At 39.7% G+C, this 27592-nt stretch overlaps 1 protein-coding gene across 3 annotated transcripts in view; it reads left to right on the top strand.

Moving 5' to 3' along the window:
• The window catches only part of ICA1 (islet cell autoantigen 1), a 107187-nt gene that overhangs the window by 70431 nt on the left and 9164 nt on the right, over positions 1 to 27592 (top strand). For 2 of the 3 annotated variants that reach the window (XM_030550656.1, XM_030550655.1), the window contains exons 7-12: positions 4590 to 4715; positions 4905 to 5003; positions 17209 to 17306; positions 19846 to 19895; positions 22577 to 22639; positions 22741 to 22785. In XM_030550656.1, coding sequence (XP_030406516.1) covers positions 4590 to 4715; positions 4905 to 5003; positions 17209 to 17306; positions 19846 to 19895; positions 22577 to 22639; positions 22741 to 22785 — 481 coding nt within the window. The remainder of the gene's footprint in view (positions 1 to 4589; positions 4716 to 4904; positions 5004 to 17208; positions 17307 to 19845; positions 19896 to 22576; positions 22640 to 22740; positions 22786 to 27592) is intronic. The other variant, XM_030550657.1, reaches the window with a different exon arrangement.

The raw sequence follows: 27592 nt of genomic DNA, 5'->3' as shown, positions 1-27592 counted from the left end.
TCTGACACCTTTGCTTTATCTGGTAGTTTTAGTTTTATTGCCCTTTAATACAAATTAAAATGCTACAACCTCCCGTGAGAACTTGGATTGATTGAGTAGGGAAATGTTATAGTTCAAATTCAAATAAAAAAATCTAATATTTAAGACCTATGGTAATAAAAGTATAAAGTAGTGCATTCCAAATCCCTATTTTATAGGTTTCAGTGCAAGACTGTTAGCAGTAATGCGTACATTCACTGTAGTAATATATCTGAATGTCGGGAATAGAAAATGATTTTGTGTTCAGTGGGGCTTGGCACTTTATTAACTAAAAGACAAGCAGTCAGAAGCTTTACAGATGGTGTTGATGACATTGCAGGATTTGCTTGTATAGCAACCAGTTCTAATCTATGCTATGAAACTAAGCAACTACTGAGCACTACATGCTGGGTACCTGCCTCTTTCACTGGGAAATGTTCAAGGCATATTTGGATTAGTGTAATTCACTTACGTAGTCAATAGAATCCTTTAACCCTTATCAGAATTCTTAAAAATCTCATCAGAGCCACAATCTTCAATACATTCATGTGCTGAACTTTCAAGACGTGAGCAAAGTTAAACATGTGTGTAAGAGTTTGCAGGATCAGGGCCATGATGAAATGCTGTCATCAAAGTCATGGTGTAGAGAGTAATCGCAGGGAAGGGAGACGATTAAGGTGTATTACATGAGCCCTTTATTTGAGAAGAGAACACACGGTTCTGTCAATGCCTAATGAATTATGAGGTATTAAGTAAATCGGGGTTCTCAAACTTCATTGCACTGAGACCCTCTTCTGACAACAAAAATTGCTACATGACCACAGGAGGAGTGGCCAAAGCCTGAACCCATCCAAGCCCCACTGTCCCGGGCGGGAGGTGGGCCCAAAACCGAAGTCCAAGACCTGTTGCCCTGGGTAGGGAGCCGGTAGCCCACCGCCCAGGGCTGAAGCTGAAGCCTGAGCCCCACCGCCCAGGGCTGAAGCCCTTGGGCTTCAGTCCCATGCAGTGGGGCTCAGGCTTTGGCCTTGGGCCAGCCTGGCACCAGCCCTGGCGACGCCATTGAAACAGGGTCATGACCCACTTTGGGGTCCCGACACACAGCTTGAGAACTGCTGAAGTAGGTTATGATTAAGTGTTCGTTTTATTATTAATTCCTAAAGCCACAAATATTCTTAAAAGATGTTTGATGTAATTTGGATTATAAACGCATGTATAAACATACAAAAATAAGCAAAGACTCAAGCTGATGTACTAGGCTGTATTCTCTCCTGAGTTCCTGTACTGCTGTTGCAGAAAAAGAAGTCCCATTACTGACCAAACCTCTGGTAACTCAAAATACTAAATGAAATCAACTATTTAATAATTCTCAGTGATGTCTTGTCTTCCTTGTATGGCAGGAAAAGAGTATGGCATTTGGTAACACAGCAGTACATTAAGTATTTTAATAATCCGTATTGTTGCACAAAACATATGGTCTTGAATTACACATTGGGTCAAGCGGATGTAGTATTAGTCATCTTTGTTTTCTCTTTTGGAAACTAAAAGATTTATAATCATAGATTCAGTTAGGATATAGGTATATAGTTTTGACATGTAGTATGTTACAAAGAATCTTTAGAGGAAGTATCCTGAGACAGGCCTCTAGGTTACAGAGAACATACAATGGTTTAATCATATACCACTAAAAGGAAGAAAACACATTTTCTGTGGTAATTTTCTAACCTTTCCTTCAGTTGGAAAGTATTATTTTTAATAAATTGGAAACCTCACATACATCCTAATTCCAGTCTATTATATAAAACCCTTGTGCAGATTTACAATTCTGGAAATTAATAATTACGCATGCTGTCAGCAGGAATTATTCCTGTGGTCTGCTTTGTGTGAGACAGAATATTAAGAAATGAACATTCTTTGCACACTTGGGATATCACTGTGCAAGGTCATAGTGGCATTCGTTGTTTTCTTGCAAAACACAGCATCACAGCATATGGACTAGAGACCAGATTCTGATCTCAGTTGCACCAGTGTAAATCCAGAGTAACACCATACTCTTGTAACCCCATTGATGTCAATGGAACTGCTCTGGATATACAACAGTGTAACCGAAACCAGAATTTCGTCCTAAATCCCCAGTATATTTCCCAGAACCCCAGCACCTTTCCTATTCAAGTACCTTCATATAGCATTTATTAGTAGCAGAAGCTATAGATAATCTATGTTTAGACTTCCTTCTTTCATGCACTTATAACTTCTTCCAAAATTCTTCTTTTAAGGTTGCATTTTTAAGTGCTTGGCCTCAGTTGCTCTCTCTGTGTGTCTGTGGTGGGGGAGGGGAGATGGGAGAGTGAATTTTGAACAAAATGTACTCATTTGTATTAAGTTATGTGATGACGGGGAAATTAATTTTTGTTATAATTAAGATTTTTTTAAAAGACATTTTTGCACACACATAGGCTTCAGTAGCCAAACCTTAAAACTGGCCTTTTGAAGTAGCTTATCTTCACTGTTCTTGAGTTTCTAAACTAACTCGGAATAAAATAATATACATTGAAACAAGCAGTGTGAAGTTTCCTCCAAATACAGGGCTGCAGTACCATTTTTGTAATGTGGAGTACGTTAATACATAATATCAATATTCACTATGTGGGTTTCATTGTTTTAAAATTAATTTATTTCATTTTTTTTTGCTTGCCATTTCACTGTGGAGTTCTTTTGTTGGATAAACTTTTTGCTTTGTAATTATGGTGGTATACAGGGAAATCAACAGAGAGGTATGTGTGTGCGATATTTCTCCATTTCCTTAAAAGAAATTTGAGGAATTACATACAAAGATTTCCATTGATGTAATACTAAGGCAGACTTGCAGAACTGTCATGAAAATGAAACTCTGGCCAAGGGCACTGTGAGCTGAAATTTGAGTGCACCTGTGCACCAAGTCATAATACCACTCACTCAAATTTGGCCCAACTGCTCCCCTGTCAAGACAGATAGGTGGCCAGGCCAAATTTGAGTGGTGGTGTGGCCCCGTGTGCCTGCTTCTCCCCATCCTTCTCTCCCTCCCACCTTTGCAGTTCTTCCAATAGCCATGGGCACTAGCCATCCCCAGACCCTTGGCACCAGGAACCCTCAGTCTCCAGGAGGGTACAAGGTTTGATCCAGACTTTAGCACTTCCTGGGGGAGCAGAGTTACAGGAGGGTGGGGTCTGGGGCTCCTAGAACTACCTGGTCCCTGCTGGATATGGTGCTCTTCAGCCTGATCACCTCTGTGGGTGAGAGTTCAGGGCTGGGTATGAGGTGGAGAGAGTTTGGAGTTGTGTGCAGGCAATGTAGGGGAAAGAGCAGGGTGTGGGCCGGGGATAGCTTGGTGCTGGATGCAGGGCTGGTGTGGGGCAGCGGGAAGGGAGCTGGATGCAGGGTGGAGATCATGAGTCTGAATGTAGAGGCCGTGGGGAAGGGGAGGAAGAGTATGTGGGATGGAGAGCTTAGGGCTGGGTGCAGGGCAGAGGAAGGAAAACTCTGGGCTCCCTCCCTTAGGGAAAATTCTGGTTGTGTCCCAACCCTATTCACAAAACATCCAGCTCAGCCTTTTACTCTGTTAGCTGCTGCTACTGCTAAGAGAACCAATACTTTATTGGCCTTCAAAACAAAAATTACTTGTTTAACAGGCAAAATTGTGTGCTAATTCTGGAGAGTGGGTATGCAAAGGTTAATGTGAGCAGAAAACACAGTCCTGTGAAATTCTATATGCCTGTTTACCTACGATAAGAAGGTTCTGGTGTTTTTATCAAAAGTATAAATCGAACCTACCTACCTATTATAAAGAAAGATTTGAATAGAGAACTTTTGTAATAGAATTAAACTGTTAAATTGTAATGTTTACCATAGTCAGATATGAGCAACAGTAGCCAGATGATGACTGTGTAGTTTCATTCGCATTGATCATAAAGAGCTTTATGCGTATAACAGCACATTTTTGACTGTGTCTGAAAGAGATGCATACATGTATAACTATATATGGTTAACTGCTAGGCACGCAATAAATACTCTTGTTATAATACATAATGAAGTGCATTCAGTTCCAAATAAGTTGATCATCCTTAAAGCTTTTGAACGTGTGTTCCTACAAACTGTTATTAAAAACAAGGACACTGTATATTGAACACATAAATAATAAATATTTAACATGCATTTTATGTAGTGTGTGTGTCAATATTAAAACATAACATCTTCAGTGAATGAATGTAATTACTTATAATAACTAAAAAGGACAAGAGAAAAATAAGACCATATGCTATCATGAATCAATCTGCTTAATTCTCATTTCACTGGGAGTTTTGTGCAACATTCGTTAGCACGATAGGGGCCTTATACAGGTTTTTAACTAGTCCTGTTTTGTTTAACTACTTTTCTGAAAAGATTACATTCGTTTGCTGCACTGTTTTTCGGGTTTTTTTTTTTAATAAGCTGTTAGGCTAGGTAGATAGAAGCAGAAAAAGTTTAAATAAGTAAAAACCAGCTGCTCCAAACTCCCTCATCTCCTGTTTGTGATAAATGACTCTTTGTATTTGAAGGTTCAGGCACAAGTACGTCACGCAAAACTAAATTTTGACAAATTGAAGACTGATGTGTGTCAGAAAGTGGATCTTCTTGGAGCAAGTAGATGTAACCTCCTGTCTCATGTTTTAACAACATATCAGGTATTCAAAGAACACTTTGACCTCAAAGGAAAGATTCCATGTAAGCTGTAAAACATGTTTTTCATATTACGGTAATGTGACAATATGCTGATAAGTATAAGAATAGCTAAATAGCTTGGGGGAATGAAAGTTAGCACTAAATATTGATTATTAAACTGACATGATATTGAAATATTACTTTCTTTATAGACAACACTGCTTCATTTTTGGGAAAAAACCTCACACACCATGGCAGCTATCCACGAAAGTTTCAAAGGTTATCAGCCATATGAATTCACTATGTTAAAGGTAAGGAACATACAGGTGTATTCTTTTATGTATCCATTGATCAAGTGATTTGGAAATAAATGAGAGAAAAGCAGTACACATTTTTTAGTTCCATGTTTATCTCTAGGGGGTTTGTCATGGATTGCCAACGAGTGGTCATGATGTGTAGTTTATCAAGTATCCTGGCATTTCCTTTTGATAAATGCATATTGGCCAGCATATGGTTCCATATCAACAAACCATCCCTATTCCAGATGTCATTTAAGCACTTGTTTAAAGTTTAGCACATGCTCAAGCATTATCTCAAATAGTGTGGTGCCCTAAGTGCTGAATCAGGGTAAAAAAGAATAGCAGGCAAGCAGGACAAACTCTAGGTTTTACATTGTCCTCCACAATCCCACTAATTTTATGGCCACCATTTTGCTTTTTGCACTTGTTTTTATAAACAGCTCTTTAAAAATATCCTCTCATATTAAAAAGAGTGCCTGCATCTTAGTACCCACAAGGTGATTTTGGATGCTCAAGCTCTTTTTTTTTTTTTTTCTTCTCCTTTGCTTTGTTACAAATTCTGTGGTGGAATTTCAGGAGTGCAGTAGAACCTCTGAATCTACCACGCTTGGAACATAGAGCTGGACTCCATTCTCAATGCTTATGTTCATGATCTCTTCTGCCCCACTGTGAAAATCACCGATCACTGCAATTTGAGGATTCACTAAAGAAATAGAATTTTTTTTGAAAAATCTGTCAGCTGTTCAGTTAAAATTAGAGAAGCCTCTTGCCCGGAAGACATGTAACTACCTGATCCCATTTGCACCAAATAAATAGGGATGGGGAGAAGATGGAAGTATTTCCGTCCCAGGAGGGATTTGGGAAAGCGATAGGAAGCTGCAACAAGCAGGAAAGTCAAGAATGAATGACTTGTGACAATATGATATTGATTGAGATAACCTAGTTTTAAAACAATTCCAGGTCAGATCCTCGTGTGTGTGTGCACTCGCGCGCGCGTGTGTGTGTGTCTTAAACGCAGAATAACCAGTTGGTCCACATTTCACTAGTCAGTCCTTGCAGCTGCATTATAGGCCCCAAAGTGCGGAGAGACTTCAGGTTAGGGCTTTATGGAGAGTTACCTCACAACTCCAAAGAGCCTATAGGGATTTATGGTTGCCAGTCCTCCAGGATTGTCCTGGAGTCGCCAGGAATTAAAGTTTAAACTTTAATTAAAATTGTCGTGTGATGAAACCTCCAGGAATATGTCCAACCAAAATTGGCAACCCTAGGTCTGCTGGTGCAACAGTTCAAAAAAATCTGATTTGCTAACCTCCACTGACCAAAGAACAGCAAAAATAAATCAACGGCCCATTTCTGAGCCTGATTAAAGCATCATAAAGCTGCCATAATACTTGCTTAACTAGCCGGAGAAGGAATCCATGAGTCCTCAGATACCATAAAGCTACCATAGTGGGTCCATCCCACCTCTTTCAGCCCCCAGTGCAGAAGACTGGGATCATGGCCGGGACAGTCCTGTGTGATAAAACAGTAGGCAGCTAGGCATATATAGTAGCCTTGAGGCTGCTACAAGTTGTGCACAGGATCAAGTTGATCCCCAGTTAGTCCCAGGATCGGGCAGGGCATAAAGCCATCGTTGTTTCCCCTCACTCAGCTGCCTCAAGTGAAGCTCAGTCACATCCCAGATTTGGGGGCAAAGTCTCTGACTTGGATCCCCTATTCGGTAGCGTGATTGCTAGAGTACTGTGCCTGACCATGCTACGCCGAAGGTAGTTTACTAACTTTCTTTTCTTATGCTTTGAAGCAAACAAATATATTTGTTGTTGAATACTGTGATTTTTTTTCTGTTGGTATTATAGTATTTGCTCTTCTAACATAGTCTAAGAAAGTGAGATTCCTCTGCATGTATTATAAGTAACTAGCCAGATATTGTTCAGATCTCAGTATATGGGACACGTTTTAGATGTTCTGCTGAGAGAGAACTTCGGCAACCAACATGCTTATTTCCATGCATAAAAGATCCCTGTGGTGAAGGATGGTAGATAGGCAATGCTATTCTGATTTTACTCTTCTTCTGTGATATATTTGATTATAATTAAAATTGGATTTGGACTCAGTGGCTCAAAGAAGTGTGATCTAGAGTGTGTGTGTGTGTGTGAGAGAGAGAGAGATAAACAGATAGTCAAGGGTTAATAGAACAGTACTTCATGTCTTTTTTGCCTGTAAAGGGCTAACAAGTTCAGTGAGCCTGGCTGTCACCTGGCCAGAGGACCAGTCAGGGGACAGGATACTTTCAAATCTCGAGGGAGGAAAGTCTGTGTGTGTGCTGTTAGTTTTTGGTGGTTGTTCTCTCTGGGTTCTGAGAGTGACCAGATGTGCAACCAGGTTTTTCTCTAATCTCTTTGATACAGTCTCTTATATGTCCAGAATAGTGAGTACTAGGTAGATAAGGCGAGTTAGGCTTATGTTTGTTTTCTTTATTTGCAAATGTGTATTTGGCTGGAAGGAGTTCAAATTTGTATTTTGCTGAAAGGATTTTAATTTGTACTTGTATACTTAGGCTGGGAGGGTATTCCCAGTGTCTATAGCTGAAAGACCCTGTAACATATTCCATCTTAAATTTACAAAGATAATTTTTACTGTTTTTCTCTCTTTAATTAAAAGCTTTTCTTGTTTAAGAACCTGATTGTTTTTTTATTCTGGTGAGACCCCAGGGGACTGGGTCTGGATCTACCAGGGAGTTGGTGGGGAGAAAGGAGGGAAGGGGGGGAGAGAGGCTAATTTCTCCCTGTGTCAGGATTACTTTCTCTTTCAGGGAGAGTCTGGGAGGGGGAGAGAGAAGGAGGGGGAAGGGTGGATTTTCCTCTCTGTTTTAAAATTCAAGGAGTTTGAATCACAGTGATCTTCCAGGGTAACCCAGGGAGGGGAAGCCTGGGAGAGGCAACGGCGAGGGAAAGGGTTTACTTTCCTTGTGTTAAGATCCAGAGGGACTGGGTCTTGGGGGTCCCCGGGCAAGGTTTTGGGGGGACCAGAGTGTACCAGGCACTGAAATTCCTGGTTGGTGGTAGCGCTACAAGTACGAAGCTGGTAATTGAGCTTAAAGGAATTCATGCAGGTACCCCATCTTTTGGATGTTAAGGTTCAGAGTGGGGAATTATACCATGAGTGTGTGTGTGTAAAATGAAGTCTCTTAAAACAAACTACAGCCATAAAAATGAATGTGAATATTCCACAATAGAGCATTTATTGCTCTTGCCTCATAATGAGAATCCTTATAATTTGTAGAACTGGCCTCCCATGTTGAGAAAATATGGCTCCTTGTTTTTTGCTATGACATTTTACCATGCTGAGAACAATCATGCTGGATTGCTGTTTCTGGGATTTTCAGCCTAGAGCTACATGAAGGGTTAGTGGAAATGTTTAAGAAAATATCTAAATATTTGGGATAGAAGATTAGGCTAGTTGTCTTTTAATATCAGCAATTTCTTTCTTTTGGTAGCTATTACAATGACTACTTTCCATGGTACACCGAAGTTTTTATTTAAAAAAAAAATTAATATGTTATGGTTTCTTACTTTAAACAATCTGTTACTAAACTGATTTTACAATTGTGAATAATAAATAGATTTTAATTTAAATCTGTAGTCATCATATTTCATTTATTCATTTCAAGTACATGAATATTACTGAATAGTAACAATCTAGCTTTTTTTAGAAAGCTGAGTTAATAGATGATAGATTCACATCCCCATAATTTCAATAGGTGGCTTCATGTTATGGCAATAGAGGACTTATCTTTCATGCAAAGAATATTTCTAATATTTCAGTTTTTTCCTGTGTGCCTATATATCTTTAATTTGCATGTGTAATTTAAATTTTATATTATGTTACAAATATACATACTGTGTATATTACTGTTTCACAACAAAATATTGTGTGCACTCACGTGTGGGTTGTGACACAGTTAAGACTACTATATGGCCAGATTAAGCACAAGTACTATAGGCCCTAATGGCTATGTATATGGCTAAGGCCCCAGCTCCTGGGGTCATATGATTACATCAGAATCCAGGGGTTTTTTTTGTTTTGTTTTAAGTTTTTTGCCTTCGTGGCTGTGAAGATAGGCTTGAAAATATGAACTGAGTGTAACCAGTGTACCAGTATCTGCCTGAGTCTGCAGAAAGCCTGAGTCAGTAGCTCTGAGATGAGTGAACTGCCTGTGCATCTTGATGGGGTGTTAACCTCAAGACCCACTGTTCTTGATGGCCATCACCCCAGAAGAGAACTGTGTATAGCAGAAGCTGCTAATGGATAAAATTTTATCTGCTAAAGAAATGCAACTTCTCTGAGAAGATGTATCCATCAGCAGCTGCGCATAAAAACTTCTCTGTCAGCAACAATACATGAAAATTTTTCCATTGTAAAATTAAATCTGACAGATTAATGTAGCTGCAGATGGAGAGACTGTGTATGTGAAACAGAAATTTTATCCAATGAAAACTGCTTCTGTCAGCTATTCATTTGGTGCATAAATTTTGGAATAATGATAAACGGCTAAAAATGACCATAAATCCTGTTGTTGTGTTTTTAAATCTACACATTGCACCAGATCTACTCAAGATTAATCTCTGTGCCAAAATTTGTGTAGAAATACAATAATCCTTTTAAAAAAGTGCAAATTGATACTAACACATTTAAGCTGCAGTTATATTTTATGAAATTAAACTGAACAAGTGCTAATTAGAAAATTCAAAAGGAATAAAAACTAACAGTGTGTGCAATTTTGAGTTTAAAAAGCCACTGACATGTAGAAAGAACTAGAAATTTATACCCTGTAAACCAGTTTCCAAATACACACTGTGAAATTATGATCAAGAACCTCCATAATTTAAAATATATATGGAGAATCACTGTAATTCTTAAGTCTGGCGCTTGTTACTATGCCATCAAGTCACTTTTCTCATTTTGAAGCCCTGTCCTGAAATACACATGTTGCTTAGCTTTAATCACACAAGTTGTCCCATAGACTTCACTGGGACTACTTGCATAAGTTAAATTAAGCATAAATATTTGTAGGATCAGGACCTTACTTTAGGACATTATTTGAAAACAGACATTGTTTTCATAAATGTCATATTTTAGTTAAATATAGACTGTCATTGAAAAATTAACAATATTACTGTACAGTGGAAATTACTACTTGTTTAGACGTTTTAATTAATATATTAATGAGTATTCATGTATTAGGCTTACTTCAGCAAAAAGCCTCTGAAATGCCTGTTGGGATTGTTTCTGGAAAGAAAACATTGTCTTTGGAGATGCTTGCCAAGCTCTCTTAATGAAAAGCAACCCATTTGTTTTCTTTGCTTCAGGGTGTATTCTGAGAGTAGTGTAACTGTGCTATTGCAGCTGTATTTCCTAACTCTTAGTTTTATGTTTGATGAAAGATGATTATTAATGTTTAAAGATTCCATGCATCCTGATGTGGAGAGATCTGTTTGCTACGGTATTATTCAAGGGAATGGGCTGATTGAGCGTGTAGAATGTTAAGGTTGCACTAACCTGAACAATTTTACTCTATAACAAATGTGTCAGAATACGCATTAGTTGCTTCTTTTCATGAATGAAGCTCATTTCTGTATCCTTTAATTGTTTATTTCTTGCCATAGTTACTTTAATATTTCATTAATTCCTGTTTGTGTTTTTGGTAATATAATTCCTAACTTCCTGAATTGCTCACAGGGGTCTGAAAGTAGTGTGGGTCCTGAACTGGGGAAACAAAAGACCTGGATTCCAAGCTCTGTGTATCAGCTTGTCTATCTGTAAAGTGGGGATGATGCTACTGACTGACTACTTAGAGCTCTCTGAGGTCTCTGGCTGTAAAAGCACTGCATAGGGATTATTATATTCGGCTGTCTTTTTCTTATGTAAGTCATCCCTCCTGATTTCTGTTTACTATCCCACTTTTTACTCAGTGTTTAATTTACAATGGAAGAGGAGCCAGGGCTCAAACAATTTTTTTACATTCATAACTGATGCAGCAAGCCCACAGGTGCCGGGGTGATGAGCTGCCAAGCCCAAAGGTGCTCATTTTACTCACTAGGTGGATGGTGAAAATGGTGGTCCTAGTATATCATGTTACCCCCATGGAGAACTTCGTTCTTTACATTCATCTGCACTAGGAACTTTTGTAGCCATTTTTTAGCACTGGTGCCATCAATCCAGCTATAAAAAGCAGGTTGCAGACCTTTTTACCACTTTGCCATTGAAACCATGTTGAGTTAGTGAACACAGAGGTAAAAATGCCTGTAGCCTGGCTTTGGTAAAGCTTACGCCTTTTATAACACTGGTGTTGAAAAGTGTATAACAATTTCCTAGTGAGAAGGTCATTATTTTGGACAGTAGGACTGGGAGGGCATCCATATACTTTCCTTGGCCCTCTGCCAGTTTGACAGCTGTCCCTCACACTGTGTGGGGGAAAGAAATAAGGGTGGGTGGATATATGGCTAATTCTCATTCAGCTGCTAATATAAACCCATTCAATTTTTTTTTTTAATTTATTGGAGGAAAAGAAGGAAACCACAGTGGGACAAAAGCACTTTCATGGTCTAGCAGCAGATGTCCCATAATTGTCTTATTGGGTCTTCATTGTGGAATTATATGAAATGATTGGCACCTGGGTCTGAGCATCCGGGTTATCTAGGTCAGGTTTGAGCAGCCACACTGCAAAGCCATACTCGAGTTACTGTGTCATCACTGGTGCTGTGCTAACCAGTGTGTGTACCTAGGGCATGTGGTTTTTTGTGCTGTAGTAAGATGATCTGCTCTGTGATTCTTTCCTGGTGGATTGTGAGAGGACTTGTCTGTCCTTCTGGACACGTGGGGGGAATTGTGGGAAGGCACTGAAGGACTATCAGCACTAGAGTCGTTTAACCTATGTCCTCACTGCAAAGTTGGCACTTACCAGCTCAGGAGTTAGCCTACAACCCCAAACAAGTCAGCAGACGTGAACAGTAAGCATCACCAAACTTGGCTGAGACAATTCTGTTTGTGGTCAGGAGCTGGGTTAGAAGCAACACCTGAAAAGAGTCACTTCCTATACATTTTGGTTAAGGCTTCAAACATTAGTTCTTTACCCTAGGGATTGTTAAACTTATGTAACCAGTATTAAACTGGCATAAAAGAATCCACACACAAAGAGTATACTAGTTTAACTTTTAACATTTCAATTAAATTGGTGTGATTTCCGTGTGAAGACAAGCTCTAAGGCAGGGGTCCCCAATGCGGTGCCCATGGGTGCCATGGCACCCGCCAGGGTGTCTAAATTCACCCATGTACTGGCCGGTGGACGAGCATCCACCGAAATGCTGCCGACAAGCAGCATGATCCAGAGGCGTCGCTGCTTGTCAGCAGCGATGCCTATTGACGTTGCCGCTTGTCGGTGGCATTTTGGTGGATGCTCGTCCGCTGCCACGATCCTCTGTGCCTCGTCGTCTGGTGCCTGCCAGACAAAAAAGGTTGGGGACCACTGCTCTAAGGAATGTAGTGTGTACAGGGTAACACAAAGTATATTCCTGATTTTATACTGGAGGGGTATAAATGAGGCAAGCAAGAAGGTTCTGTTAATGCTCTGAGAATTGAGTTTCGGGTACAGGCATACAGCTCTCAGCCAAGTCAATTGGAGCACCGCACATTCATCTAGTTCAGTGGTCCCCAACCTTTTACGATGAGCCACGGGAGGACCATGATGGCGGACGAGCATCCGCCGACGTTGCTGCTTGTCGGCATTTCAGTAGGCGTCGCCGCTGAAATGCCGCCAACAAGCAGCAACGTCAATAGGCGTCGCCGCAGACAAGCAGCGCCATCCAGCGTCGTCATCCCTGAAATGCGGCATTTTGGCGGCGACGCCTCTGGATGACACTGCTTGTCGATGGAGTTTCGGCGGATTCTCGACCGCTGACCAATACATGAGCGCACTTAGATGCCCTGGCAGGCACCATGGCACCCACATGCACTGTGTGTGGGACCCCTGATCTAGTTAAAGCATATGATCCTATGCATATTGCTTATTCTGAACCAAATAGCTTTGGTTTAGTGTGCACAACTCCAGTGACTTCAGTGAAGTCTACTTATGATAATATCTGTAAGGTAAGAGAGAATTCCTCGCTCTATCAAAACATAACATAACTTATGTACCAAAGATATTTACAGAATGCCAAATACTGTTGTTTCTATACTTGTTCACAACTGCAGTCGCAAACTGTGGATTTACATTCAGCAAACCAAACTGTTAACCACTGTTTCTTAACTACATTTATTTTTGTATTAAAATATTTGCTAAATTCTCTAGCCCTTTTGTCTCTTTCATAAAAAAATAAGTGCTTTTCATGGGGAGAAAGAGAGGGGAAAATACTGAGGTATTTGTTAGCAGAGTTCAAGACAATATTTCCTAAATACCAATATGATTAAACTTGGATATTGCATTAAAATATGGTTACCATTTTTTTTAATTGTTATGCAGCATAATGTCCCTTTTAATTGTTGACTTTGTGCTATATTTGTTTTCCTAATACAGAAAATAGTAACTTCCATTAATAATATTATTCTGTTACCTTTTCAGTCACTTGTGAGCACCATTTTTGTATGGCATTTCCCATAGTGTGCTGATCCTGGTACCATAAAAATGTATTTCCTGAAACAGTCTGAGCACTGATGGAAAATATTAGCATAGTATTAGAGTTTTTAAGAGGAAAACACCTGTTTAAAAAAACATTGTATATATATAATTTTCCCAGGGAATACTGAGGATTTTTCTTTCCACCTTTGAATCATTAATGGAAGCATGGGTGCTAATCTGGTATTGCAGTTACCATGTTATGGTAACCACAAACTTTTTGGAAATCAAAACAGTTAAAAAATCATAGTGTAAGTTGTATTTATTACATTTCAATAAAAGTTAAAAGGAAAGACTGAACGGCTCAGGGAAATGGTACTGGAATATGGAGGGTGAGAGAGAGACAGTCAGAGAAAGGGGCCCTAAAAGCCCCATATCTGGCTGGCAGAGGATTTCTCCTCTCAGAGCACTGCGGAAGACAAATATAAGACTGCCTCCTGAGGACCTCGCAAAAACCCTGGCATAGGGCATAAGCCATGGGTGGGTCTGGGGGAGAGAAGGGCATGTCAGGGACAGGACCACAGCACGCTACACTGCAGAGATTCCAGGCAGTGCTGTGGCCCATGAGGCAACCTGAGGAGGCTGCTGTAACTTAGACAAGTCCTCAGGGCCTGTGAGGGGCCTCTTCAGCCTTTGGAGGAGCCAAGGATCAGTAGGATACAAAGGTGACATACAGCCCTCTCCGCATTGCATTCTGTGTGGTGCCTCTGAGCCGCATCTCACTAAAGCCTTTAGTCTGCTGGAACCTAGTCCTGTGCCTATTTAAGTCGATGGAAAAACTCCCGCAGACTTCAGTGGTGCAAGCACTGGTCTTTGGTCACTGATTTGAATGCAGCCCAGTCATTACCATCTGTTGTATGGTATCTATGAAATACAAGAGTGATTTCATTCTAGGTGCCAGTGGACAAGTGTCCATTTCCCAAAACCCACAAAGCCCCTCGTAAATGGTGCTCATTAATGCCCTTTTTGGCAGTATAAGCAAAGGGATCCTGGACTGAACTGGAAGAGGGACTGATCCCACTAGATTCTATTTGCAGCACAGCATGAGAAGCTTGCACTACTGCTGCATGTGTTTTTTTTTTCTATTCTTTAAACACCTTGACTCTCCAGTGCTGTTAATCCAGCACTAAATTCACTTAGGCTACTTTGCAGAAAAATAAACTTGGGATAAAGAAAACAAAAGCCTTGCAAGATGTAGCTTTATGGCAAGCACATTAGCGTGGTTCCTAAAACACCAAAAGTAAAATAAGTACAACTGGCTGCCTTCATATAAACATGGACCAAAATTATATAAACAGGAGCTAGAAATGCCCCTGCTGGTGAATAATCTGTTCAGGTCAGCAGGGGAGCAGTAAAAGCAAACTAAACTAGATAAGTGGGGATATTTTCCACATGGCAGATCAGCTGGTGACTCTAATTTCCTTTGTGATCCTGTGGGGAACTTGGAGCGAGAGCTTCCCCTGGTTCTACTATTCCAGTGATGTATTCTAACATTTTATTAAGACTCTGGACACAAACTATAACGGTTCTCTACTCAGTGTGCTTCTTACAAAGTGTGTTCTCTCTCAGCAAAAAATAAATAAATTGGTTATCCTGAATATCAGCAAGGCTTACAGTAAAATGAACACTTTAAAGTGCAGTTATCAGAAAAGGGACAGTAAAAGTGGAATTTTCTTACCCACAAAAGAAGATCTGTTGGGTATTCCATATCATGATATCTGCTCCATTTAGTGTTTTGTTACATTCACATAGTGTGTTTGGCACAACGCAAGATACAAATATAAATCCTGATCCTTCAAGACACACTTATGTCTGCACAGAGCTCTGTTGAATTCAGTGCTGTTCTGCATAGGCACAAAGACCCACTCTCACAGTTCCAAGTTTACGATCTGGGCCCAAATCCACAAAGGGACTTAGGCCTTGCAATGCTCAGCATTGCAATCTCAGACTTTTAAGACTGTTGCCAACTGGTGGAATCCACAAGCTCTGAGTTATGCATCAAGGCTCCCTATAGAATTCATGGGGTTAGAGTGATGCCTAAAAATGGGGTCCACAAAAGGCAGCATACTGTGTGAGGAGCTCCCTAAACTAGCTGATAGCAGATACCAAGGAGAGGGATTTATCCTAAACCCCACTGGTTTGTAGGGAGTTAGGCACCTAAGTCCGGACTTGGGGGGAGCTGCCTCTCTCTCCTTGGGAGCCACAGCTGGGAACCTTCTCTTGGAAGGGAAGTGCCTAAGCTGTTTCTTGCAAGAATGATGGTGGCACACACCTAACTCCACACAAAATGGCCTGGGGATGAGGCAAGAAAGAAATTTTCCTTGTGGCCAGTGACTGGAGCACTCATCAGGGATGCGGGAGACCCTCTTGCTTGATGAGGAGAAGGGGTTTGAGCATAGGTTTCTTGAATCTCAGGTGAGTGCCCGAACCACTTGGGTATGGAGTTACTCTCTCTGGCCCAATGCATATTTAATGATTAAATTATTTATATGCACCACTACCCTGATATAACACTGTCTTCAGGAACCAAAAAATCTTACCGCATTATAGGTGATACCGCGTTATATTGAACTTGCTTTGATACGCTGGAGCGCAGCCCCACCCTCGGAGTGCTGCTTTACCGCATTATATCTGAATTTGTATTATATCGGGTTGCGTTATATTGGGGTAGAGGTGTATGTGGAGTAGCTGCCACAAGAGAGAGTGAGGCAGACCCACATCAGAACATCCTAATATATACTTTTAATGATCATGTATCTAATCCTTGTCACTGAGTGCATAAACTGTTTGTGTACTTTTGTTTGCATGTCAAATTTGGGACTAAGATGATAAACATGAAAGTCCAGGATGCAGTTACTTACATATTTACTTTTCAGTGCATGACAGTGCTTTCAACTGACAAAATTTCCATTTTAGCCACCTCACAAAATCTGCTTCAATTATAAAATAAACACCAAATAGGTTTTGATGAAGTACAGTAGCTGGAGATCATATAGTATAAGAGTTTGTCACTGAGGACACAGGTGTGGCCTTATAGTCTTTGCACATGAGCTAAGTTGTCAGGGTTCTGTAAATAGCTGTGCCAGAGGAGACAAAGAAGCAGTATGAAGGAAAAAATATGGCTTCATTTTATTTTTAATTCTAGCTCATCTTCTCACACACACAAAAAACACAATCCACTGTGTCAGTGTGTGGGCTGCAAACGGAACAGATTTTTCTTAAATACATGTTGGAAACAGAATATGAGTTTAGCAAGAGCCAAGAGGCCTCCTTCAGAAATGAATGGTCAATAAAGGACATGTATAGTGAGTGGTTGCTACTTTTCATGTTATTTATACTGTAGCTCAGCTTTAGTGAATAATCACTAAAAAAAAATTTTACGTGCAGAAATTTTCTCTCTCTGATTCAGACTAGGCTCCAGTATTTTGAAAGTATTTTGCTCTCTTTTGTGGACTTAGCCGGGCCAGTTTAATGTTACATGAAATAATATCATTTCCCTGACTGTCTACCATTTTCTTTTTCATTTATGTTTTGATTATGATCTAGAGCTTACAAGATCCTGTAAATAAATTAAGTGAGAAAGCTGAAAAGGAGGAGGATTTGCAGACTGCGGGCACCAAATCAGTGGAGGATCAGCAGATTCAGTAAGTCACGTGTCCTGCATCTCAGAACAATGTATTTTTTTCATTGTGCTGTGCTTTCCAATTCATCTTTGGGTTTGTCTGTTTTTTAAAGGTTATTGTGAGGCACCTGTCATGCTTATAACTGTAAATACAGGCTCACTTTATTTGAACGTTAGAGATTTGAATAAGTAGAGATCAAAGTGGAGAAATTCCTGTAATACTGCAGTGTATATATCAGATCCCCAGCCAAGGAGCCACGCACAAAAGTTCTGTCGTAAACTAAAAGTGAGCAATGTAGAACAAGTAAAATTAGGCCCTGGAATTAACTGCTTTCTGCTTTACTCTTTCTGTTTAATAAGGGGGAAAATGCAAAAACTGAAAAATAAAGAGAAACAGTAAACAACTTAATTCAAGAAAAATGATAATTTTCGCTCCATCCTTTGTCCCTTTCATGCTGTCTTCCTTGCACCTGGGAACAGAAGCTGAATTCTTGCTTGCTTTAAGCACTGATTAGTTTTTATGATGTATACAATGTTGGCTATTAATCCAGTACAGCAGTAGGTACTTTGCAAAGAGTACATCCAAGTGAGCTGATTCTGTTGTGACTTGAGTTACCTGCGGCTCTGAGGTGAGAGGGATATATGAATGGGATGTACGTTAATCTTCAGAGCAGCTGATCAGGGGATGGGAGAACTGGAGGATGAGATGTGATCCCTCACCTATGGAAATGTCACGATTCAGTTGCGAGGACATACAGTGATGTAATCCTGATGCCACCTGTTGTTTTGACCATCCAAGTAAAGTACCTGCATATGGATCGGATGTCAAAAAATTAAGAACAATTTGAATGCTGGTTACTGGGTTTTGTTTGGCTGGTTTTTAGAAGGCTTTTGGAAAGATTGTTGCTTTTTTAAACAAATTAAAGAATCAGAAGACATTTTCCACTAGCTAACAGGTTTTAAGTGAGTCCTATTTGGGGGTTAAACAGGTTACAAAGGACACAGCCAAGTGACCTTGTGCAGGTGTCTGTTTTCCCAGCACTACTGTGAATCCATTGGTTGTAATGAGACACTAGTAAAGAATCTCAGAAAAAAAATTCTCCTAAAACTGAAGAAGGAACTTTTGGAATAAGGAAAAGAGTATTAGGAATGAACTACTTAGTATGTAGTCCTGTTTTGAGTGCAGAGGACTGGACTAGATGACCTCACAAGGTCCCTTCCAGTCCTACACTTCTATGATTATTCCCTGAAGCTTCCTCCACTTCACCCCAATTCAGAGCTTGTGCCTAGAAACTTCCCCAGTCCCCATATTACCTGAGTTCCTGCTACGGTTTAAAAACAAAAGCAAAACAGTACACCTATCCTGAGTGCTAGAATCATGGTTCATGTTGATACTAGATATAGTATTGTAGATCTTGCCAGAAAACACATCAGCTGTCATGTAATGGGCATGGTGGCTTGTGTCATGGCTTTTCACAATCCTCTGTAACAGAGAAGAAAGAACAGTTTCCCTCTCCCTCATTTTCTTCCTTAAAACAAAAATATTAATAACCATTTCTAAGGCTTTAGAAAAAATAAATATAAATCCCCATCGAATCACTAACAGCTTTTAAAACATATTTTAAATATCTGACTTGTTTGCAGGGGTGGAATTGAAGTCATTACCTTGATTAATGAACTTACATTACTCTCATCAGGTCATTTATTCTTCTGGTACTCAACTATGAAACCATTGGTTAAGTCAATAACACAACCCCTTTACCTTTCTGCATTTGATGGCTGTTGAATTTTACTTATGTTGTGAACACAGGTTAAATTAACATGACTGGTTTTTTTTGTTTTATTTTTAAATAATCTACACACACAAATTGTACTGCTTTTACTATACCAGTATATGGTTGAAGCAGTGCAACCCTCACTACTGTGGAATCAGTTATATTAGGGCTATATAGATAACTACATTTATTTGGTTAAATACGCCACTAATCAAAATAGTTAGACCAGTATAAAAATTGTATGTAGACCGACCTTATGTTGCTTGTTCATAACATCAGCACTGTTGATTCATTCTTTCCAAATCTGTGCTGACACTGAGATGGATGTAATTTGACTGGAGTCAGTGGACTTGCACTAGGAGTGAATCTGGCCCATACTATTTAATTGCTGCCATAGATCGAGTACGCAAAATGTTTTTGTGGGGGATGATTATAGCTCCTTAGTGAGAAGTGGGCAAAACAAAATCTGGATGCACAGAATCCAATTGTATATTGTCCGTTACAGATTTTTAGATAGATAAAAATGGGACTTAAGCCACTTGACAGTTTCTCTTCCACCCAGTTTAATCTTTAATAGGTTTTGCAGACAAAATATTAGAAGGCAACAATTTACCAGAGTACTTGGGAAGTAAAGGGATTAGTGTAAATTACTGTTTTCTTGCTACTGATGTAATGCTATTATGGTACAACTGAAGAAGGAAAGGTATCCAAAGTTTCTTCCTTTTACAAGATGTATGACGAAAACAGAGAAGTGTGCTCTTAATTTTTTTCACTCTCCAATTTAAGGTTGATTTCACTAGATGAGGAGAACCACAGCAAGGAACTGACCTATTCAGGTATTATTTAATATCCTAATGTTTCTCAGTTGTGGTGATCTGTTTAACATATGTATTATTTTCCGCAAGCTACTTCACAGAGATTCGTAGAATTAAGCACACAGGGCCGGCTGAAGGCACCAACCCAGCAAGCAGCTGCTTGGGGGCGGCCAACAGTGAGGGGCGTCACGTCTGGGTCTTCGGCGGCGGGTCCCTCGGTCCCTCTTGGAGCAAAGGACCAGCTGCCGAATTGCCGCCAAAGACTGAAGCGGCGGCGGTAGAGCTGCAGATTGCGATCGCGGATTGATTGATTGATTGATTTTATTTTGCTGCTTGGGGCGGCAAAACCCCTTGAGCCAGCCCTGTAAGCACAGAAGGGATCAATACATCATCCAGTCTGAACTCTAGCTTGCTGATTTTAAAATGTTTATCCCTGGTAGATGTAATTTACTCAGGCCCAGATCTTCAGAGGTATTCAGGCACCTAACTCCCATTGAAATCACATCACCATTGATGTCAGTGGGCATTAGGCACCTGAATATCTTTGAGGATCTGGGCCTAAGTTTCTGATGGACCAGAAATCTCTTCGTCATCCTCATATGACAGGAGTACGCAATCCTGCTTCTTTCCAAATACCAAACAGAAATATTTATCGAACACTTTCCCCTTTTTTGCTTTATTATTACCAGTTTTACCATCCTCGTCTGGCTTTTCCCATTGCTAGGACTTTTGTTCCTAATTACTTAGCCTCCTTTTTATTGTCCTTAGCCCTGCCAGGCATGGATTTTTTCTGTGATTTCTTTAGCTCCTGCTATCAATTTTCATAAGTTCTCATTTATAATCAGTTCTGTCTAAGTAACTTTATTCCATTTGTTATATTGCTTTTTAAAATCTCTAATTGCTGCCTTCACTTTGCCATGGGTCCAGGATGGGCTTTTAGCCAAAGTTGTCATTATTTAATTGTGGCTCTTTGGCCACCTATTAGCTCTTCCTTAAGCACTCCCATTTTCATTCAGATTTTTTCTGTTTAAATTTTTATTCCCAATACTTTTTTTTAGGCAATCACCAACTTCCAGTACAGTGACTGATTAATCTTTATCCTTCATTATGAGAGCCAAAACAATGTTACCTCATGTTGGGTGCAATACCTTTTGTGTTAGAAAATGTGTATACTTTGATGATGTTTTACATGCTGGAGGTCCCAAGCAGCAAGCAGTATCTCCCACATTGAAGTCTCCCATAATATTTTTTCTTTTTGACACCTTACGAATAGGTGCTTAAGGACTAACTGCTCCTCCTCTTTCCCCCAATGCCACACCCCCTAGCCAGGCCAGAAGCTGGAGTTGGGCCACCTAGGGAACCTGAGCCTCTTTGGAGAGCCCCAGACCCTCTACTTGCCCTGGGCAGAGGGCCGGCAGACCCTAGAGCAGCCCCAGGCCCATGTTCATACCCTCCTGGTGACTTTTTATTGTTTATTTTATCAATTTGTTCCAAAACCTCCTCTATTGACACCTCAGTCTGGGCCAGTTCCTCAGATTTGTCCAATAAAAAGGATGGTTCAGATGTGGGAATCTCCCTCACATCCTCAGCTGTGAAGATCAATGCAAAGAATTCATTTAGCTTCTCCCCAAGAACCTTGTCTTCCCTGTGTGCTCCTTTAGCACCTTGATTATCCAGTGACCCGACTGATTGGAAGGCTTCCTGCTTATGATGTACTTAAAAATTGATTTGCTTTTAGTTTTTGTCTTTTGATAGTTGCTCTTTAAATTCTTTTTTGGCCTGCCTAATTATACTTTTACACTTGCCTTGCTAGAGTTTATGCTCCTTTTCTGTTTTCCTCAAAAGGATTTGACTTGCAATTTTTAAAGAATGCCTTTTTGCTTCTAACAGAGTCTTTTAGACTGCTATTTAGCCATGGTGGCATTTTTTTTGGTTCTCTGTTTTTTCTTGGAGGGAGAAGGCAGGGGGATATATTTAGTTTGAACCTCTATTATGGTGTTTTTAAATAGTTCTCATGCAGCTTGCAGGCATTTCACTCTTACTGTTCCTTTTTGTTTCCATTTAAGTCTCTTCCTCATTTTTAAAAGTAGCAAAGAATCCTGTGGCACCTTATAGACTAACAGACGTTTTGGAGCATGAGCTCCACTTCACCCACGAAAGCTCATGCTCCAAAACGTCTGTTAGTCTATAAGGTGCCACAGGATTCTTTGCTGCTTTTACAGATCCAGACTAACACGGCTACCCCTCTGATACTTCCTCATTTTTGTGAATTTCCCCTCTTTGAAGTTAAATGCTAGATCTTCTTTAGTATTTCCCCCGCTCCTAGGATGTTAAATTTAATTACATTATGGTCATTATTACCAAGTGGTTCAGCTACATTCACCTCTTGGACCAGATTCTGTGCTCCACTTAGGGAAAAACAAGAATTGTTTCTCCCCTTATGAGTTCCAGAACTAGCTGCTCCAAGGATCAGTCATTAATGGTTTCTAGAAATTTTATCTCTGCATCCCATCCTGAGGTGACATGTACCCAGTCAATATAGGGATAGTTGAAATCCCCCATTATTATTGTTGTTTCTATTTTCGTAGCCGCTCTGTATCTCCCTGGGCATTCAAAATCATCACCACCATCCTGGTCAGGTGATCGATAGTATATACCTACTGCTGAACTTGGTTTGACTTACTTCATGTGTTTGGTTACAGCTGAAGATGGGAAGGACATCCTTTCTACCTTAGGAGGAAGCTTTGACTATAAAGAGAATTCTGGTAACCTAGACTGAAACTGCTTTACTTTACAATTTATAACTATTGATTATATAAGATTCAGTGAATGACTAATAATTTTTTGTGCTTTGCTTTTTAACCAGTAGGTGCCATAGATGATTTATTAGACCTGAAACCTGAAGAAAGTGGTATGTGAAATTCATGCATGTCTATTTTATCAGTTTTCCAAAAGCAAAACACCAAAAATAATTTTAATCTTATTTTTTTCTAAATGAGATCATCCACCTACAGTATTTAAATATTGTTAAAGAACTTCAACTCTGCATACGTAATTTGTCTGCACTAAATCTGATATTGAAATAAAAAGTAAACCCGATTGAGTGCCATAGGATTTACAGTACTTCAATTTATTTGCCAAAAAATATAATTGTCTTGCTGGCAAAAGATGTAATTCATATTTATTTCAGTGGGGCTAATGTTATGCATGTTACAATGTCATTCCCATCCTTCCCATAATGTTTAATAGTCCTGTCTTTTATTCTTCTTTGCTTTTTATGCCCACCTTGTCATTATAGTTGGTACTGACTCTATAGCCGCTATAACTTTTTTTTGGAAATATGGCAGATATCAGTACCAGAAACAACTGATTTGAGCTCTTTTAAAAACTTAAAAGAACTGTTGAGTTCTCTGACTCTCCCTTGTTAATTAAAACAGATATGCTGTTCTCATTTATACACGGGAGAACAATCTATAATATATACCCTCTGCTTGTATCCTCTGCTGGTTGACTAGTGTCAGCACTAAGGGATGAGTAGTATTCACTGTTCTTTCCCAACTGTGCTGTTTTAGCCTGTCTTTTTCTCCTACCTTTTCTATTTTATGGAAATGCAGTAACACTTCATGCAATGGTTTCATTTGCTCCTAATTTACTTATCTCAGAAGGCCACACAGTCTTTTGTGACTCAAAAATGTTCAGTAGCTGAGTCAGATAGATTGGAGAATATATTTTAGGCTATCTGAGGAGAAGCCTATGAAGTATAGAATTCCAAATGGGAAGGAGTGGATACAGATATCTACACTCTAGTTAAGACAACGGAACTGTCTCGGGGAAAAAAGTTTTTCAACTATAACTTAGTTTTTGCCAAAAATGCAGGTTTGGTTTGAACAAAATATGTTGCAAATTTGTTTTGAATTTGCTGAATTGTTTTTGTGTAAAAAAAAAAAAAAAAAAAAAAAAAAAAAAAAAAGTTGTTTTGACGTTTTTGAAGTGAAGATTATTTGATTCAAAATGATTTTTCATTCTTAAAGTTCTATTTTATGCTTCAAAAATTTTAAGAAGCTTTAAATCAAAAGGAAACAATTCATTTCATGTTGAACAAAATGTTGCATTTTGGGTCTAAATGAATTTGATTATTTTTTGAGGTTGTGGAAAATTTCAAAAAATTTCATTTTCAGGTCAATCCGAAAGTAATTTTTGGAATTGCCGGAAAACTGAAAAAAATAGTTAGTTGCACAGCTCTGTTTTTGAAGTGCTGATGGAAATATTATCTAGGGCTATGGAGATGCTGACATAGTGATGATTTCTCAGTCATATGTGTAATAGAGAGCCCCACACTCTCCATGTATAAACTGTTAGACATGGTGAGTTTTTGCTTTTTGGCTTAATATTGTGTCCCTCTTGTGCCTGGTAGTGGCCTCTTTTTCTCTTTCCTTTTTCCACCACTTCCACCATCTTCTATGTCAAACATTCCTACGGGAGTCACAGGTAAGGCCTGGTCTATGTACAGGTTTTGAACCAATTTAACAATTTTTGAAAGAGTTAGAACTGTACAATCCTTAGCATGGAGGCGGTTATGCTGGTATAAAGGTGCTTGTGGTGGTATACCTTATTCCTCTAATTTTATCAAAATAATATCTACTGGTATAAACACCTTGATACCTATACAACTGTGAGGGGGGATTTTACCACTTTAACTCTACCAGTACAGTTAAAGTGGCACAATTTTTGTGTGTACACAAGTCCTAATTCGCCTTCTGTGTTGTTTGACCCTCATGTTGCAGTGCTTTCAAGCCACATTATTCTTTCCTCTCCTTTTTTTTTTAAAATACCCTACAGAATGGTTCTAAAGGACACATACATGTTACGTGTATTCAAACAGACAAAAATGAAATGTGAGGGCAGGATTTTTTTAAATGTGGTGTTTAAACATTTCCAGTGCTCAGAGCTGTGTGTGCAGGCAAGGAAAGGATATATGGGAAAATGGGCAGTAAAGAAGAAATGGTGGATAGAAAGCAAAGGAGAAAATCAAAAAGTAAAACAAATATGAAACTGTCGGAGAGGGGTATGAAGTAAGAAAGTCCATAACTTATGACCTAATATAGCTACCACACTAGAATAGTCAGAAGAAATTGAGTTTTCAGATTTAAATCTTCATGTATAATTTCTTCACTGACTAGGTGTGACATACATGAAAACTGCAAACCTAGCATAGTTTTGATCTGAGCTGTATCACTGCAAACTTTCTTCCTGTTGTGGTAAATTTAATTTGTGGTGAGGTGCAGTAATGGTATCACATTATCACTAGTAACAACACTCTTAATACATGTTATCTTCTCCTGCTAGTCTTGAAACTTCATGAACGTAAAACATTTCCTGCTGAAACACTAGGAGAGTATGTGAGTGCTTAGATATCAGAATGATAAATGCCTGAGAAATACTAGAGAGAGTACTGTTGTTACCATAGTCATGAGTGCACTGTAAATATATGGATAAGTACTGCTAAGTGAACTTTGAAAAGTTTTGAAGGTATTAATGTTCTTAGCCACGCCTCTGAGATGAGGGAGGTGGGGTGAAAATCTCATGAGATAGGTTCTCTTGTGATACTTCCGGTAATTTCTAATAGGAATGCCAGGAGAATAGGCTTTTCTGTGCTCTTTCCATTTTTGATCCCACCTAAGAAATGCAGAGCCATATAAAACTGTAAATTAAAAAGATGTTTAAATGTTTGGATTCTACCTTAATATTGGCTAAAAATTCAGGCTGGTTCTTATTTTATAGGAGCTGGTTTACTCATTCCTCATATGTAGATGTTTGTATTCTCCTATGTGATATTGACTCGTGTGCCTATTTAAAACTCAAGTTCTGCCCCTTTTCTCTCCACTGACTCCGCTGTGGTCACTTCAGTGTAAATCATTGTGGTCATTAAAAAAAAGAACACATTGAAGTAGGGAGTTAGATTTAAATAAAATGTAGTGACCATTTTGCCTCATGAGATCCTCTTTTCCATTCTTACGGTCTCTTATGCCAAAAACATTAAAAGCATCTGTAATCTCTACAGTTGTATGTAAGCAGAAGTGGAGGATAAAGTAAGATAACTAGTCATCTGAAGCTTTGCAAAATGAAGTTGCCTCTTGTGCTTTCACATGCTCGAGGTATACATAATTGAGGTGAACTGTTCAGTTTCATTAATGCGATAGTATCAGACTTGTAACCAGTGCTAAGTAGAAGATGGAAACCACTGTTATCATTATCAGCATAGTCCCTCAATATACCTGTAGTTCTAAACATTTCTGGGTGAAGATGAAAGTAACCTTATTGATTAAATCCAGAGATGGTTTCTTTCAGTTTGAGTACTGTGACAATATCAGATGTAACCAGATGGTTAATAGTTATGATCAAGAATTATGTGCGCTGTGTAGAGGGGGTGGGAGTAGACTTTTTCCAAGCACCAACCTTGCCAGCATCTTCTTTAACCTAGCAAAGAATCCTGTGGCACCTTATAGACTAACAGACGTTTTGGAGCATGAGCTTTCGTGGGTGAATACCCACTTCCTCAGATGCATCTGAGGAAGTGGGTATTCACCCACGAAAGCTCATGCTCCAAAACGTCTGTTAGTCTATAAGGTGCCACAGGATTCTTTGCTGCTTTTACAGATCCAGACTAACACGGCTACCCTCTGATTCTTTAACCTAGCATCTTCTTTAACCACAGTTCCTTTGATATAGAAGGGGAAACAGGTCAAGAGGATAACGAGGGTTAAGAGCTGGGACTTTCAAAAGTACTCAGTGCTGGTCTAACTGTGCTCCCATTAAAATTAATGGGAGTTTTAACATTGACTTCAATGGGAGAAGAATTAGACCACTGCTGAGTGTCTTTGAAAATCCCCCTCAACATATCTAATAGGCAGTTTTTTTCAAATAGAGACCCCCAACTGATCCAGTCATTCATCAGTAGCAGAGGTGGCTCTAGACATTTCGCCGCCCCAAGCACGACATCATGCTGCGGGGGGCGCTCTGCCGCTCGCCGGTCTCGTGGCTCCGGTGGACTTCCTGCAGGTGTGCCTGCGGAGGGTCCACTGGTCCCGCGGCTCCACTGAAGCCGCGGGACCAGCGGACCCTCTGCAGGCATGCTTGCGGGAGGTCCACTGGAGCCGCGGGACCAGTGGACCCTCTGCAGGCATGCCGCTGAAGGCATCCTGCCTGCCGCCCTCCCGGTGACAGGCAGAGTGTCCCCTGGGGCATGCCGCCCCAAGCACACACTTGGCGTGCTGGGGCCTGGAGCCGCCCCTGATCAGTGGGTCAAAAAGTCCAACTGAACAAATGTTTGCTATATATTTGAATCTTACACAGGCAGCATTCTATTTGGGCATGCAGCAATCTGATTTAATTCAAGGTCAAATGAGTCTTTTTAGAGTGCATGTATAACAGGAACGCACACAGCAAGCAGAAAAGCAGCCTTCTAGAATTTATTAAACCTTGGACTATACGGTGCTTTGGTTTGTGATTATGAACTTGTACTGCATTTTAAATGGAAAAAAGTCTCTGTGGAGGTAATTGTTTTCAAGTACCTATCAAAGAATACTTTGCTGCATAAGCTGCAACTGGACTTGTCCACGGAAACTGGGCCTGGAAATGGGAAACCATAGACATCCATACCGAGTATACAATCTGAATAGGATTCAGTATATTAAAACTGAATTGAAGTTTTCTGTATT

Source organism: Gopherus evgoodei, chromosome 2 (genome assembly GCF_007399415.2).
Source record: "Gopherus evgoodei ecotype Sinaloan lineage chromosome 2, rGopEvg1_v1.p, whole genome shotgun sequence".
Lineage (NCBI taxonomy): Eukaryota > Metazoa > Chordata > Testudines > Testudinidae > Gopherus > Gopherus evgoodei.
The sequence above is the reverse complement of the archived record's forward strand: the minus strand, read 5'-3'. Positions and strand labels throughout refer to the sequence as shown.